The 15378-nt window shown below is 41.6% G+C and overlaps 1 protein-coding gene across 1 annotated transcript; it reads right to left on the bottom strand.

Moving 5' to 3' along the window:
• Positions 1 to 245: 245 nt before the first annotated feature.
• zgc:153993 (uncharacterized protein LOC767645 homolog) lies at positions 246 to 8238 on the bottom strand. The gene is made up of 6 exons (XM_034525941.1): positions 7930 to 8238; positions 6628 to 6676; positions 2955 to 3116; positions 2249 to 2381; positions 2051 to 2155; positions 246 to 1950 (listed from the first exon to the last, which is right to left on the bottom strand). Exons 1-6 carry the CDS (start codon positions 7997 to 7999, stop codon positions 1852 to 1854), a joined length of 618 nt encoding a protein of 205 aa, XP_034381832.1. The 5' UTR covers positions 8000 to 8238; the 3' UTR covers positions 246 to 1851.
• Between the last annotated feature and the right edge of the window lie 7140 nt (positions 8239 to 15378).

The following is a 15378-nucleotide window of genomic DNA, read 5'->3' as shown; positions in this document are numbered from 1 at the left end:
GTGCCACACAGTGGACAGTTTGAAAAACATAATTTCCAGCATCACTCCATGCAGGAAATAAACGCCTAACTCGTGGACTAACTCCGATGGTCATAGACGTTCTGGGCCGCGTGAGCAAAGGCCCGTACATCGCTGCTTGCAGCTTTAAACTAGGAAGTGTACAGCCCCGTTAACAGAACTGCCATGTTAGTGTATATATACTTTCTTATCCCACGATGACCTCAGAACATTCACACCACCAGCAATGAGTGGAATAACACTTTTATTTATTCACAGAAATGGAGTCCAATGAGTTCATTTTTCAAACAATAAAATAATGATCTGGCCACAATTACATTTCTTTTTTTACACCACCGTTGGAACATGCTGATGAATAGTGTGATATCCCTCTCAAAAGTGCACAATATATTTGGAAGCAAAAACACCCGAGAAAAGCTTGCGTGGCACCGAGGTGTGCTTTAGCCACCGACTATTCCCATGTAAATCATCCATCAGATCACCTGACCCTGACACATGTCAATAAACCATTCATTTAAATAATTCTGCACATGTTCCAAATGTAGGCAAAGTTAACCGTCTCAATCTGACGGGTTCAGCTCATGTGGAAACACTAAGCTTGTATGCGACCAAACAATAAGTAAAGAAATCCAAATTAGCATTTTACAATTGTTCTCGAAAACTAATATTGACATTAAAAAAAATAAAACAAGGAGTGTCTTCTCCCTTGTCCTGTGTGAGAAGTGTGACGAATAGCTGCTCTGGGTTATTGCTCCGTTTGTCATTAGCAGGTTAAACTTTAGCAACGGTGTTAGAAAAAATAGTTTTTTTTGGTTTTATTTTCTAAATAGTCAAAAGGCACATTAAAAACTTGAGGTAAGTCATCGAACAACTCTAAAGAAGCATTTCTGTAAGAAACATCCAATAATGGACCTTAAATTTAAGATTATCTTTGTACAAGTCTGAAATTACAACGAGCAGTTTGAATGAATTCAGTTCCACAACCAGAGTAACTGAGAATTATTCACCATTTCTTAGTAAAGAAGACTAAAATCATTAAAAACCTTTGGCTAAGGTAACTTTGCATTAGCCAGGATAATCTTGAGGATAATATTAATTGAGAGACACCTCTAAAAGTGGGAATCATTATACTTCTTAATCCAGCATTTTCTTCCACTTTGCACCTCGTTTTAATTCTGTTGATACTGAAAATTCTGATGTGAGAACGACCGGTGACTGATTACACAGGACCATGTATGTCCAGCATCACAGGCCTGATTAACTACAGTGCAAACGTGGCTGCAATATGTTAAAATGAATGGCACAAGTCGACATAATGAAGATACAATATAGGAATTTGTTGAATTTTGATTGGCTGCTGTCGTCATCCTCTCAGGTGTAGAGCTCCAAATGTTGCCGAGATAACTATATAAATACATACATACATACATATACTGGAGAAATCTACATTGGACCCCCAGCCAGGACCAAAGTGGACCTGAGACTTGCTTCAGGTAGGGTTGTGTCCCCGGGTCTGAAGTCATCTACAGCTACGTGCCACGTTCACAAACACCGCCGTCTGCGACAGCCTCCAATATGGATGCAGGAAGGTGTGTAGCTTCCATACGTTGCTGCTGAAGAATGGAGATGCCCAGTGGACTTTTTTTGGTTTTGTTTTGTTCTTGGAATCCTCAGAAGGGAGGAGCCCCCCTCCCCCCTCTAAGTACAGTACAGTATCCTCCGCTGGATGATTAGATGGAGGGTGAGGAGTGGTTGTAATTTTAAGTCTATATTAACTAGCTGCGTTTTTCCAGGTGATAGGACTGCAGCCCTGGGTTTTGGGGTCTGCTGCTCTCAGCGTGTCTTCCTGTAGTAAACGAGGGCTGCCACCAATGCTACTGATGCCACGATGGCTACCGTCCTCCACCGAGAAAAGTCATGGATCACCCCCACCTAGAGACGGAGAAAGACAGATTTAGAGCTTTAGAACACACCGACGAGTCCACAAAGCCTTAAAGCAACACAGCTGACCCGATCTTTGTGGGACACTCACCCAGCCTCCCTGCTGTACGAGCCAGGGGTAGAGTTGCTCTCTGATGACCTGGAGAACCCAGCTGATGATTATTCGGATGTTCTCAAGGCGATCGGTGGTCAGTGCCTTTGAAATAAAAAGGACTCAGCCTTAATGGTGCACTCTCTACCTGGTGAACCACTTGGGTACCCCCATGTGACTTGTGTTTCTGGGTGTTACCTTGTATATGAGTCTGTAGGCCAGATGGAAGAGAGCCACCACTCGACCCCAGTTGATGCCCTCAGTGAAGATGCTCGTGGCCACCTTCATAAAAATCTCCTGAGCACAGTTGCCCTGAACCTGGTTGATCAGTCTGGAGGGAAGGAATTGCAGTCAAGTGTTTTTTTTACCTCATTTATCGTCAAACTTCTTGTCCAGCATCGCGAGCGGTGTGTTCCAGTACCCGTACGGTAGATCGACTAGATAATGCGATAATAGAACTAGAATGGACGCCTCACGGTCGCACGCCTCCGCCTACTGGTTGAGTTGCGTTTCACATCTACGCATGTCCAAAATGTCATTTCTTCATTGTGTTGACCTGGTGGGTGTCAGTCAACGCTGAAGAAAATCTCCGACAGGCTGCACCAGATGGATGGACCCAAAAACACAACGCCTCCCTCTAAAGGCTATCGACAGAGTGAAGGCATAAAAAGACTAAATGTCTACCATTTTCATTGATTAAACCTAAACCCAAAAAGTTCATAGTAAAATGCCAAGACCTTTAGCACAAGGAAAACAACTAAAACAGGATGAGGTTGACTAAATATGATAAAAACCTATCAAGATCATTGGACTGAGACTAAAGGAACACTAGTGTACATACTCATGAAGGAGTCACCGTATGATTAAGCAATAACCAATGTGTGGTGTGTGGCGCACAGCGTACCGTTGGAGCTCGGCATTCCTGTTGATGTCATCTGCGATCTTGAGCAGCTGCTCCACCACCTCTTTGACCTGTGGTTCGTGTTGTTCGTTGGGCCTTCCTCCCAGCTGCTCAGAGGACAGGTGTCGAGTGGGCTCCTCTGCGTTTACAAGTGCCACCACGTACCTGGGACGGAGAGGAAATACCACATATTCAAACGGGTATTTCATACCGCTGAGAACAGCTTCAAAAGGGTAGCCACCTGATTTATAGCGCTGCTTTTCACTTTTTACGTGCTCCAGCGCAGGCTAACTTAAGTTAGCTGGAAAAGCTGGCAGCTCCCTTCCTCAGAGATCCCATTGATGAAGGAGTGATATTAGTTAGAGTTGCATTTTATAGGGAGAGAGTTCTTCGAGATCGCCAAGATCCGTTATCAGGTCATGATGACTTCCTATATAAGCGCTATCCATTCTGCCCACAAGGAATCATTTATTAAAGACCTTCTCGAGCCATCAAATCGCCCTCTGGCACAAACAAGACAGATTTTGTCAATCGGAAAAAGCTTTCACAGCATTAATGTGCAGGTACTTATGACATCATTTTCCTCAAATTACATTGCTATAAAAACAATCATGTCTTTGACAATAGGGGTCATGGACCCCTGCTGTAGGCTAATCATGTAGTGTACACTACTCATGTAGTGTACACTACATATACTGCACAATAGCCATGACCTGTACAATACCATTTTCTGTACAATACCCATGTACAATATACATGACCTGTACAATACCCATGTACTGTACAATACCCATGACCTGTACAATACCATTTTCTGTACAATACCCATGTACAATATACATGACCTGTACAATACCCATGTACTGTACAATATACATGACCTGTACAATACTCATGTACTACACAATACCCATGACCTGTACAATACCATTTTCTGTACAATACCCATGTACTGTACAATACTCATGTACTGTACAATACCCATGACATCTTAGATGATCTGCGACTCCTCCTGCCTCATAACAAATGTTGAGGCGCCATCCACGACTCCAGAATATTGTAGAAAATGATTAAGGTGGACTCGTGAGAAGAATAGAGAGAATCACACACAATTTCTTTTCAGTGCTTCAATTGATTGAATTTCTGATTATGAATAATACATACATACATACATACATACTGATCCGCCCATACACAGATCGCACACACACATATTCAAACTGCTAGTTCTATATGGTCATCTCCACATACATGTATATACACATACAGTGGGGCAAAAAAGTATTTAGTCAGCCACCAATTGTGCAAGTTCTCCCACTTAAAAAGATGAGAGATGCCTGTATTTTTCATCATAGGTACACTTCAACTATGAGAGACAGAATGGGGGGAAATAATCCAGGAAATCACATTTTAGGATTTTTAATGAATTAATTGGTAAATTCCTCGGTAAAATAAGTATTTGGTCAACTACAAACAAGCAAGATTTCTGGCTCTCACATACCTGTAACTTCTTCTTTAAGAGGCTCCTCTGTCCTCCACTTGTTACCTGTATTAATGGCACCTGTTTGAACTTGTTATCAGTATAAAGGACACCTATCCACAACCTCAAACAGTCACACTCCAAACTCCACTATGGCCAAGACCAAAGAGCTGTCAAAGGACACCAGAAACAAAATTGACTAAAAAAGACTGAATCTGCAATAGGTAAGCAGCTTGGTGTGAAGCAATCAACTGTGGGAGCAATTATTAGAAAATGGAAGACATACAAGACCACTGATAGTCTCCCTCGATCTGGGGCTCCACACAAGATCTCACCCAGTGGGGTCAAAATGATCACAAGAACGGTGAACAAAAATCCCAGAACCACACGGGGGGACCTAGTGAATGACCTGCAGAGAGCTGGGACCAAAGTAACAAAGGCTACCATCAGTAACACACTACGCCGCCAGGGACTCAAATCCTGCAGTGCCAGACGTGTCCCCCTGCTTAAGCCAGTACATGTCCAGGCCCGTCTGAAGTTTGCTAGGGAGCATTTGGATGATCCAGAAGAGGATTGGGAGAATGTCATATGGTCAGATGAAACCAAAATAGAACTTTTGGTAAAAACTCAACTCGTCGTGTTTGGAGGAGAAAGAATGCCGAGTTGCATCCAAAGAACACCGGTTACCTACTGTGAAGCATGGGGGTGGAAACATCATGCTTTGGGGCTGTTTTTCTGCAAGGGGACCAGGACGACTGATGCGTGTAAAGGAAAGAATGAATGGGGCCATGTATTGTGAGATTTTGAGTAAAAACCTCCTTCCATCAGCAAGGGCATTGAAGATGAAACGTGGCTGGGTCTTTCAGCATGACAATGATCCCAAACACACCGGCCGGGCAACGAAGGAGTGGCTTCGTAAGAAGCATTTAAAAGGTCCTGGAGTGGCCTAGCCAGTCTCCAGATCTCAACCCTATAGAAAATCTGCGGAGGGAGTTGAAAGTCTGTGTTGCACAGTGACAGCCCCAAAACATCACTGCTCTAAAGGAGATCTGCATGGAGGAATGGGCCAAAATACCAGCAACAGTGTGTGAAAAGCTTGTGAAGACTTACAGAAAACATTTGACCTCTGTCATTGCCAACAAAGGGTATATAACAAAGTATTGAGATGAACTTTTGTTATTGACCAAATACTTATTTTCCACCATAATTTGCTAATAAATTCTTTAAAAATCAGACAATGTGATTTTCTGGATTTATTCTTCTCATTTTGTCTCTCCTAGTTAAGGTATACCTATGATGAAAATTACAGGCCTCTCTCATCTTTTTGAGTGGGAGAACTTGCACAATTGGTGGCTGACTACATTTTTTTTTGCCCCACTGTATATAGTACATGATACATAAGCGCATACAGTACATATATCCTCATAAGTATGTATTAATTTGTATCAATTAGATCCTCTTTGGGCTTGTTTTTATCTAATTATTCTGAAAGAGTTGAGATAATTATTTTAGATCTCATTGGATGATGCATTCCATTAAGCCGACTGCCAGCAGGCACATTTAAAGAAATATAATGGGATTAATTTGGCATTGATTTAGCCGATACATTTTCCCAACACTTATGCTGCGTTCCCACCAAAAGCGGTGCAAATTTTTCACGCGAGGAGATTCCATTCAAAGTCAATGCACAGACGCAAATGGATGCGAATAAGGCAGATTTTCATCCAGTTATTCAGACGTAGTCAGTGAAAGTTACCGAGCTGTGTGAGCCTACGGGTGATGTTATGAACCCCGTTTGATGTTCCGAAGTTTGTGGGATTTCCACAACAAGTATAAAGCAGAAATAGTGGTTATTTCTTGAATAAATAAACCACAAATAGTCGGGCGAAAAAACTCACGCAAGTAAAGCGTTGTGAATATTCATGTGAACGCAGCATTACGCATTTAACTTGTCTGATATGTTGCCATGCTTCTTGTCCAGCCCTCACAGCGGTGGCAGTGTTAGATGTTAACATGATTATGGTTTGCAATTCCTCATATAAGTTCAATTTATTTGCCTTTGTGCTGTTAGAAAATCATGGTTTCGGTGATCGACGCTTCACCCTTTTGAAGTAGGACGGGCAAACGCAACTATCCTGTGTGTACCTTTGTTTTTGATATGTGCCGTATGATTCATGTTGTAATGATGAGACTTACCCTCTGAGGACCACTGCTCCCTGCTCCATTATGGGGTCATCGATTACATCTGTAACAATGAGAGGACTTATTAATAAACATTTCTGGCATTGACACTGTGCTGTTTAGATGTTAGAAAACAGTTTTCAAAATAAAAAATAAAAGCTTCTCAACATATTATCATGGGAAAAATGTGTCTTGTTCTAACAAGAAATGGTTGATTTGTTCATAACTAATTATTTTTAAAATCAAATATTCTTACGGTTTTAGTTTGACAACTTTACAAATAGTTTACCATTATAATACAAAAAAGTGTACATGTCTTTTAATTATATTTCCCAACATCTATATTAACAAAACAATGTACATCAATAAGACATTGAACTTTGACAAAAGTTCGGGATATTTTTAAAGGGTCCGTTAGGCTCTCTCTCAACTATCAAAAGGCGGCTTTCGGAAGCGTGCTTTTTTCTTATTCTTGGATTTTAAAGTCCAACTTCCCGTACAGGGTGACGTCACCGTCCCAATAACATCCGCGGCTATTCCCACACCGTGACATCATCAGTCCCGTCTCTTGACACACTACACCAGTTGGCTCCACACGGAGCTCAAATAAAAGTGTGAAACCAGCCCCAGCACACCGAAAGCAGTGACCCTTGCCTCGGGACAAAAGCTGCCGGTTTTATGACCTTGTTTAGTCACCGATCGCACTTAAAGCACCAGGTACAGCGGACTTGAGGCCTTTACCGGTCTTCATGATGCTCACATTGAATCGGCAAACATCAAATAAAGCTCGTTTCGACACTTTGTAGCGAAAGCAAGTTGAATCATGCAGCGTTTTTCTGAATGAACCGCGGGACAGAGGAAGCTATCGTCTCTGTAAGGGATAATGCAAACTTCGGGGTAGTCTTCCACAACACAGCTAGCTAACCCTAGCTCAAAAGTTTCACGTTAAAATATCCCTTCTGAACCGACATGTAAAAGTAGTCGTCCTTCAAACAGGGGTTTCCTCCGGTGACATAACAGCCTCCGCGGTCGGGGTGCTCTGGTTAGCCGCAGCGCAGCTAGCCGGCTGGTCACGGAAGGCACCACAACAGACGACTTGTTATGGGTAAAGCACGGGGCTAGTTTCGGGGTTAATCTGAGGGTGCAGCACATCGACGGGGACCAGACTTTTGACACAACATCGGTCTCTCCGTTCTTGACGAGAAAGCGTGGCGTTCTCCCGTAACCCAAAACGTCATTCTAACATGTGCGGAAATTCGCCTAAGTTCTGTCCGTGAAAAGGGTGCTGCTGAGGACACCTGACATGGTTTCACGTACCTTCCCCACCCTCGGCGCCCTGAGGCTCCCGGTCTCCGTCTTCTCTCCCCGCTTCACCGCGGTCGGCCATAATTTAAGAATGTCGGTCAGCACGGAGCGAGAGCTCTCGGAGCGATGTGGACAGCGTTGAGCGCGAGGCTGGCCAAAAATAAGTCACAAAAGTCCGGACGTATCGGTTCGGTGAAAAGTGTTCTCCTTCCACAGAGGAACAAGGAAGTGACATGGAAGCGGGTGGCCACCGGGTGGCCACCGGGTGGCGTGCCTCCTTCTCTCCCCCTCTCGAGAGTCCATGTGGGCCCAAATGGCAACGAAGGGGCGGGGGGGTAAATGAAACGTGAACATTACGACATCTCTGGTTTAATGAGTATTATGGACAAAGTTATGGGTTTCTTAATCATGTGACGCAACAATACCACGCGATGTCAGAAACGTATGAATAAGCAACACAGCGTAATTGACAAAAACAATCATGATGCATTTTCCACGAGACAGACGCGGTGGTGAGTCGCGTGCCACTGGGAGTTTTTTTTAGGGTGTTGGTCCCTCGCCGACATCATTTTTTCACAGGAGACATTTTGTCACGTCACGCAGAGCCTAAAAGAAAAGTAAAGGCAGCGAAGGGCCTTATCTTCGCCATAGCAGGATTTGCATAGTTTACCTGCACAGGCTTGGTCAATAATGTACTACCTCAACACACAATTATTATCGTGACTGATTTCCGTGACTAGCCACTCTGCTAGGTGCGGGAGAAGATCCTGTTCCTTACTCGCTTTTACAAAGAGATTCCAGGCCGTTCGTATGTTTTCTCCTTTTCACTTTATCATGTTTTCTCCACTGGAAATACCCATTAACATGTTTTCTCCTCTTGAAGAGCAGTTTATCATGTTTTCTCCACAGGAAGGACACTTTAAAATGTTTTCTCTTATATATATATATTTTAAGAGTAATATATATATCTACAGTATATTAGGAGTACAATTACTTGTTAATTCTAGATAAACTATAACAACTAATAAGCTATAGAAACAAACTTTCCAATGAAATGAATAATATATGTTCTTTGGTATTTTTGTCATACACAAATGTAATGAGGCCTGCCATATGTGTGTGTGCATGTGCTTGTCAGGATCTGGAGTTTTTGTGTCTTGTTTCACGTTTTATTTTGAAGTCCCCCTTTGTTTCGCTGCAGTTCCTGTCCCTGTGATTGTCTGCCCTGTCCCTGATTGTTTCCTCCTGTGTCCAATCACCTGCACCTTCCCTGTGTATTTAAACCCTGTTTGTCTCATTCCCCAGTGTTGGTCTGTCCTGGTTAGATCCCTAGTGATTGCTTGTGGTAGACTGGTCGGGTTTGTGTGATTCCTCAATTTAAATAATTCCAGAAGTGAAGAATAAAGTTTTCGACGTTATTTGAGTCCTGTCTCTCGGTCGCTACACATGACAGCGCTTCATAACTGCTTTAACTATAGTGTGCACTGGGGCTCATTGTAATACCTTGCTGGTGTACTGGTAACACATCTGTCACTGCTCATTGGGTTCAAATCAAATGTGGCTTAAACAACAATTTCATGGCTTTGGTCAATAGGAGAGATAAAGTGTATTGTCTCAGTGCTACTACTGTATATCCAAAGCATCGTAGATTCAACAACAAATAAAGCTGCAGTCCGAGCAACATCAATATACACAGGACGAAACAGCCCAGCAGCTGGATACTGTCAGGTCTCTGCCTCTTGGAAGGAGGAATGAGCAATATATGAATCATGTGGAGGGTTGCATCATCTCTCCTTGGCTCTGCAATAATCAATATATTGACATTAAGATCAAATGACTGAGTGTAATGTGAAAGGTGTCAGTCACAGTGATGAACCCATACACAAGTTTCCTGTTCTGGGTTCAGCTTCACTGCCCTCATCAGGGTTGCTTTCAGCAAAAGCAGACGATGTTACCAACTTCAGTAGCTAGTGAGCAAAGATTGATTTCCCTCCTACTGATTTCCCTCAGGAGTCGGTGGAGACTGAACAGAGCTGAAAAGGAGAGTGAACATGGGGATTTCAACAAACACAACCCAAAATGAATGCTAATGACACCTCCACAAGGTCCCATGTATGTTTGCTCAAGCATGTCACTTATAGGGCCGAGGTGGATCACGAGAAGCAATCATCCTTATGTCCCTCATGGGCTGCCATTACAAGAGTTCAGAATGCACTGTTACTGGCTTTAAGAATGTATACTGAAAGTGAAACAGTCAAGCAAAGGAGACATAAAACGCCTCTGTGTGGTAGTGCATCCACCAATTTGATAAGGTAAGACGAGAGCCAGTAGCCTATAATTTGGAGGATATTTCTGCTTTAGGAGTTATAATCAGCGATAGAGCAGATTTTGACAAAGTGTTTACAATGCTACAATTATATGATAAGAAATAGACTCTCCCACACTTAAAATCTCCACTTAAATAATTTCTTGCAGATGCAGTGGACCTATAAGCAGTGTATTTTTTCTGCAGACAAAACAGGACACTTGTTAAAACACTATCGCCTAAAACATGGGGGCTTCACTCTGCAACAGCAATGTCTTCTTCAGTATTGCTTGTGCACTTTCAAATATTGTAATGCACTCAAAGTGCATTTATCTGTTTGGCACTCTCAATCAGAAATTGGACAAGCAAATAAACCCACAGTTGCATTTCACTGCCCATTATGTGAATATATAGAGCCCTGCACTGAAGTAGAGTCTTTCACACACTTACGTAGCCATTTAAAACTTAAACAAAGTGTTCTGTCCGTACCAAGACTGCCATTTTAAGAGCAATGTATATTCAACGTTCAATGCAAACAAAAGTAAAGTGCACAGTGGGAGTTCTACAACACAATTCAAAACTGGAATAATATCGAACATTGAATGCCCAGGTCATCTGACTGAAGTGGAGGAAGAGGTTTCTTTACAGGATGACATTGAGTGTGACTTTGAGGAGTCTGTAGATGACATACAGGACTTGGAAATTCAACTAATTAAGATAGCCTTGAGGTTGATAGAAAGCTCCTGGTTGAAGAAATTAAAAAACAGAACCCATCGCATCAAAGTTGGACCAGACCATCTCACTGCGGAGACGGGAGATTGTGGAGGCCGGACCTCCGGTGACAACATTGAAGGAGTGGTGGCCGGGTCTTTTTTTACAGAGAGCCAAGTAAGTAAGACAAAAAAACAGTACTGCCAGGTTGTTGAAAAGAGTGTTTAAAGTCAATCTCATGTTAACTTAACTAAACTTGGTAGATGTATTACACTAGCAAGAAGCAGCAAATATGGGGAAGAAAGAATCCCAACTATCAATTTAATATTTCCTTTGCCAAATACCCATATCAACTTAGTTTTTACCTACAGTGTTGGAGAGACATTGGCTGATTTATTGCAGCAAATTGATTGACGGGTAAGTCCGTACTATCAAACAAACATTTAGCATATTCATTCGTTATGGCCAGAGTTTTGCCTATTGTAAGGTCACAATGACCTTTGACCACCTAATTGACTTGTTAATGACAGTGGATGATTCAGCTACTGTTAACTAAATTAAGCCACTTCTTTCAAATTGTCAGCCCATGGGTTCATCAGCAGTCTAGAGGTAAATACACGTGTGAGATCCATTAGAGTCATTTATCTTTCATATTGTTATGCTTATTGATAAAGCCATTTTGCACTTGTTAGCCCGTTTGTTCCCTATACCAAGTTTAGGAGGGGGTAAGCTCAAATCGTGGCAAGCTCTGGTGCAGCTGCCTCGATTTGCAGCTGCCTCGATTTACCGCGGCAGTTTCCACTGTTTGTGGCAACTGCCACTAGTTTTTGCAGCAGTTTCCACTGTTAGGAGAGGTGCCGCGACAGTTTAGCCTTTATTTTTCGTTATTTGACAATATGCTACAATACATTAAGGTCCTGGAAAGTATGACTGTTGGTAGTTGTAAAAAGAAATGCTGAGATGTAATAATATGGCTGCTCATTTTTACTAAGCTAATATATTCCAACATCAGTTGTTTTTTACAACTACCAACAGTCATACATATTGTCAAATAACGAAAAATAAAGGCTAAACTGTCGCGGTACCTCTCCAAAATAGTGGAAACTGCTGCAAAAACTAGAGGCACCTGAGCTTGCAACATGAAGTGCCTCTACTAGCTGCTGCTGCCACAATTTGAACTTTGGTCGATAAACTGCTTGTTGTTGGGTCGGCTGTAGCTCATGGGGAGAGTGGTCATCCCGTAACCACAAGGTAGCCGGTTCGATCCCCGCTCTCCCCATAGTTCATGTTGAAGTCTCCTTGAGCAAGACACTGAACCCCCAGTTGCTTCACTGCAGCCTACTGTTCCTTAATAACTACAGATGGGTCAAATATAATATATAAATATCCTGTTTTTCAACATTGTATAAAGGATGTTTGAAGCACTTAATTTACACAAGTAACGTGAACTTGGGTCATTTTAAGGCAATCGGTTTACATGGTTTTAACAAGTAAATGACACTGCTCAGGTTCAGATAAACATTACTTATATATATATATATATATATATATATATATATATATATATATATATATATATATTTTAAGTTGCAGAACATGTAACATTAGTTAGCCCAACTTAAATAAATGTGTTTGGAATACACACAAATTATATTTGACTTGATATAATGTAGTTGTTTGAAATAGTAATTTTAAGTAGACTATACTAATCAAAAGTACATCTTGAGTAAAGTTTGAAGTACTCCTTACTCATTTTCTTTAGTTACTTAAACTCAAGTCTAAGTATACTATACTAAATAAACGCATATAGTATATGATGACCCTATGGTAGATCAAACATGATGAAGTACCCTCTTTGATGCCCCTATGGTAGATAAAACATGAAGTACCCTCTTTGATGCCCCTATGGTAGATAAAACATGAAGTACCCTCTTGGATGAGCCTATGGTAGATAAAACATGATGAAGTAATCTCTTGGTTGAGCCTATGGTAGATAAAACATGATGAATTACCCCCTTTGATGACCTCATGGTAGATAAAACATGATGAAGTACCCTCTTGGATGCCCATATGGTAGATAAAACATGAAGCACCCTCTTGGATGAGCCTATGGTAGATAAAACATGATGAAATACCCTCTTGGATGCCCCTATGGTAGATAAAACATTATGAAGTACCCTCTTGGATGCCCCTATGGTAGATAAAACATTATGAAGTACCCTCTTGGATGCCCATATGGTAGATACAACATGAAGCACCCTCTTGGATGAGCCTATGGTAGATAAAACATGATGAAATACCCTCTTGGATGCCCCTATGGTAGATAAAACATTATGAAGTACCCTCTTGGATGCCCCTATGGTAGATAAAACATTATGAAGTACCCTCTTGGATGCCCATATGGTAGATAAAACATGAAGCACCCTCTTGATGCCCCTATGGTAGATACAACATGAGGAAGTACCCTCAAGTAGCCTGGGTCCACCACTATATTGAATAGAATGCTATGTACAAGTTAAAAATCAAGTGTTTGAATATATAATGTGTAAGTACAGTGTATGCTTAGCGTCACAGGGTTACAGGTATGACTGATTCCGCATTGACAGATGCACGATATTCAACGTATTTGTACAATAATTTTGCCCTCTGTATGATGTACGATCAATGGAGCCAAAAGTGCCATAATGTACGATAATCTGACTATTTTAAAATAATTAATTTGTTGTAGTCTACTCTGCACTGTCTCATCTTAATTAATTTCCAGATGATTCCAATGTTTATGTTTATCGGGTCACTTCACAGCGTTAAACTACGGTTTACCTTGTAGTTTAACGCTGAACTGATTTAACGTTTCATCATCGTTGTTTCTGTGTTGGTTATTTTGGGTGTGTACAGAGGTAACATTTAAAGGTTCACTTAAAGGGAACATTTTCAAAATTCATAATTTTTTTATTTCTATGGTCGTCCAAAATGTTATTATTTTATATACAGTATATATATATTATAATTTAACATAACATGAACAACTCTCCCATTCACTGTCTACGGAGCAGCTCCACACTTTCTACTTGATGCCATCACAGGTTGGAGATTTCCCTCTCTGGTCTGGCTTTGAGAGAGAGTAGCTCCGTTTCACCAATACTACCTGAACTGTCCCGGACAACATATTGGAAATTCTCAATTTAAGCGGTGTTTCCCTTTAAACCGTAGTGTTTTATTGTAGGACTGACTATGATATTTCTGGATTTCTGGAGTTACTGAATTCACCCCCCACCCCTCCACGACTAAACCAAAACAACATCCTTCGCCCTGCCCCCAACACAAAATATAATAGGAGATTATTAGAAATCACAGATAAAATGTTGGTTTCGCTGATCTGAGGTAACTTGTTGATCACTAATGAGAGTAAAACTTATTCAGTGGCTCATAACGAACATCTAATGTACACCACACTGTGGCAATGATGAACCACATGCAGAACTCTGGCATGCTGGCGCCTCTGTGATCTGCAGACTTTGTTTTGATGCAATGAATAGCCAGTGGGCGAGTGGGTGGAGAAGCGTAATGTTGTGTTTTGATGATCCCTCTCCCCATACCACACCCACCCACCACCGCCTGCACCACACAGCTAAAACCTGCCTGTCAGGTTTCTGTTCAGCCACCTCCCAGTGAATGGACTGAATAAAGAAGTGTGTGGTCTGACAGACTGGTAGTTTTCCACTGACACTGAAATGTTTTGTTTGTTGAAAATAACTTTTCAATGGTTCTAATGGGGCAAAACAACTACAACAATTTGCTGTAATAGTGGTCCCTTCCTCTGGCAAAACACAAACTTCTTCTTCCGTCTGCATAGTTCAAAGCCTGGAAGCTCACAGGAAGTGAAACATACCTACCGACAAACAACAGTAAAACTCACTAATACACATGCTGCATCTTTGTTTGTTTAATTGCCATTACTGAAATATAAGAAAGACAATTTGTGATTTAAGGGTGAGTTAGGTGCTGGCACAATTTCCTGACCAGCGATAGCCGGGTGCAGTGACTATGTGCCACTTCTTTTCGTCAAAGTTGCCAGGTTTGGTGTCACTGTGCCTGTAAAGAGACCAAAACCAAACCATGTGCTTAAAGAAATGTAACCTGGCAACCAAACATAGTGACCAGAAGTAGTGAGCATATGGACAAATAAAAAACAAAATAAAAAAAGTTATAGCACATGTCTCCTTTTTTGTATGGGTTGTCTAAATGCTGTTTAACTGTGTTTGGACATGTTTAAACTACAGCTCTGCACCTTAACTCATGTGATTGATGTCAATGTCCTCATCTCTCTCAAAAGAAAGCAATGAGGAACTCCATCCATCCATCCATTATCACCCGCTTATCCGGGGTCGGGTCGCGGTGGCAGCAGGTTCAGCAGGCCGACCCAGGCTTCCCTCTCACCCGCAACA

Source organism: Cyclopterus lumpus, chromosome 3 (genome assembly GCF_009769545.1).
Source record: "Cyclopterus lumpus isolate fCycLum1 chromosome 3, fCycLum1.pri, whole genome shotgun sequence".
Taxonomy (NCBI): Eukaryota; Metazoa; Chordata; class Actinopteri; order Perciformes; family Cyclopteridae; genus Cyclopterus; species Cyclopterus lumpus.
The sequence above is the reverse complement of the archived record's forward strand: the minus strand, read 5'-3'. Positions and strand labels throughout refer to the sequence as shown.

What these genes read in the sequence shown, in the direction of transcription:
- zgc:153993 (XM_034525941.1), bottom strand. Translation starts at nt 7,999, where the DNA reads ATGGCCGACCGCGGTGAAGCGGGGAGAGAAGACGGAGACCGGGAGCCT. An exon ending in GGAGCAGTGGTCCTCAGAGG is followed by an intron (nt 3,117 to 6,627) that starts GTAAGTCTCATC and finishes TCTCCGTCCCAG; the next exon opens with GTACGTGGTGGCACTTGTAA. An exon ending in TCGTACAGCAGGGAGGCTGG is followed by an intron (nt 1,951 to 2,050) that starts GTGAGTGTCCCA and finishes CTCCGTCTCTAG; the next exon opens with GTGGGGGTGATCCATGACTT.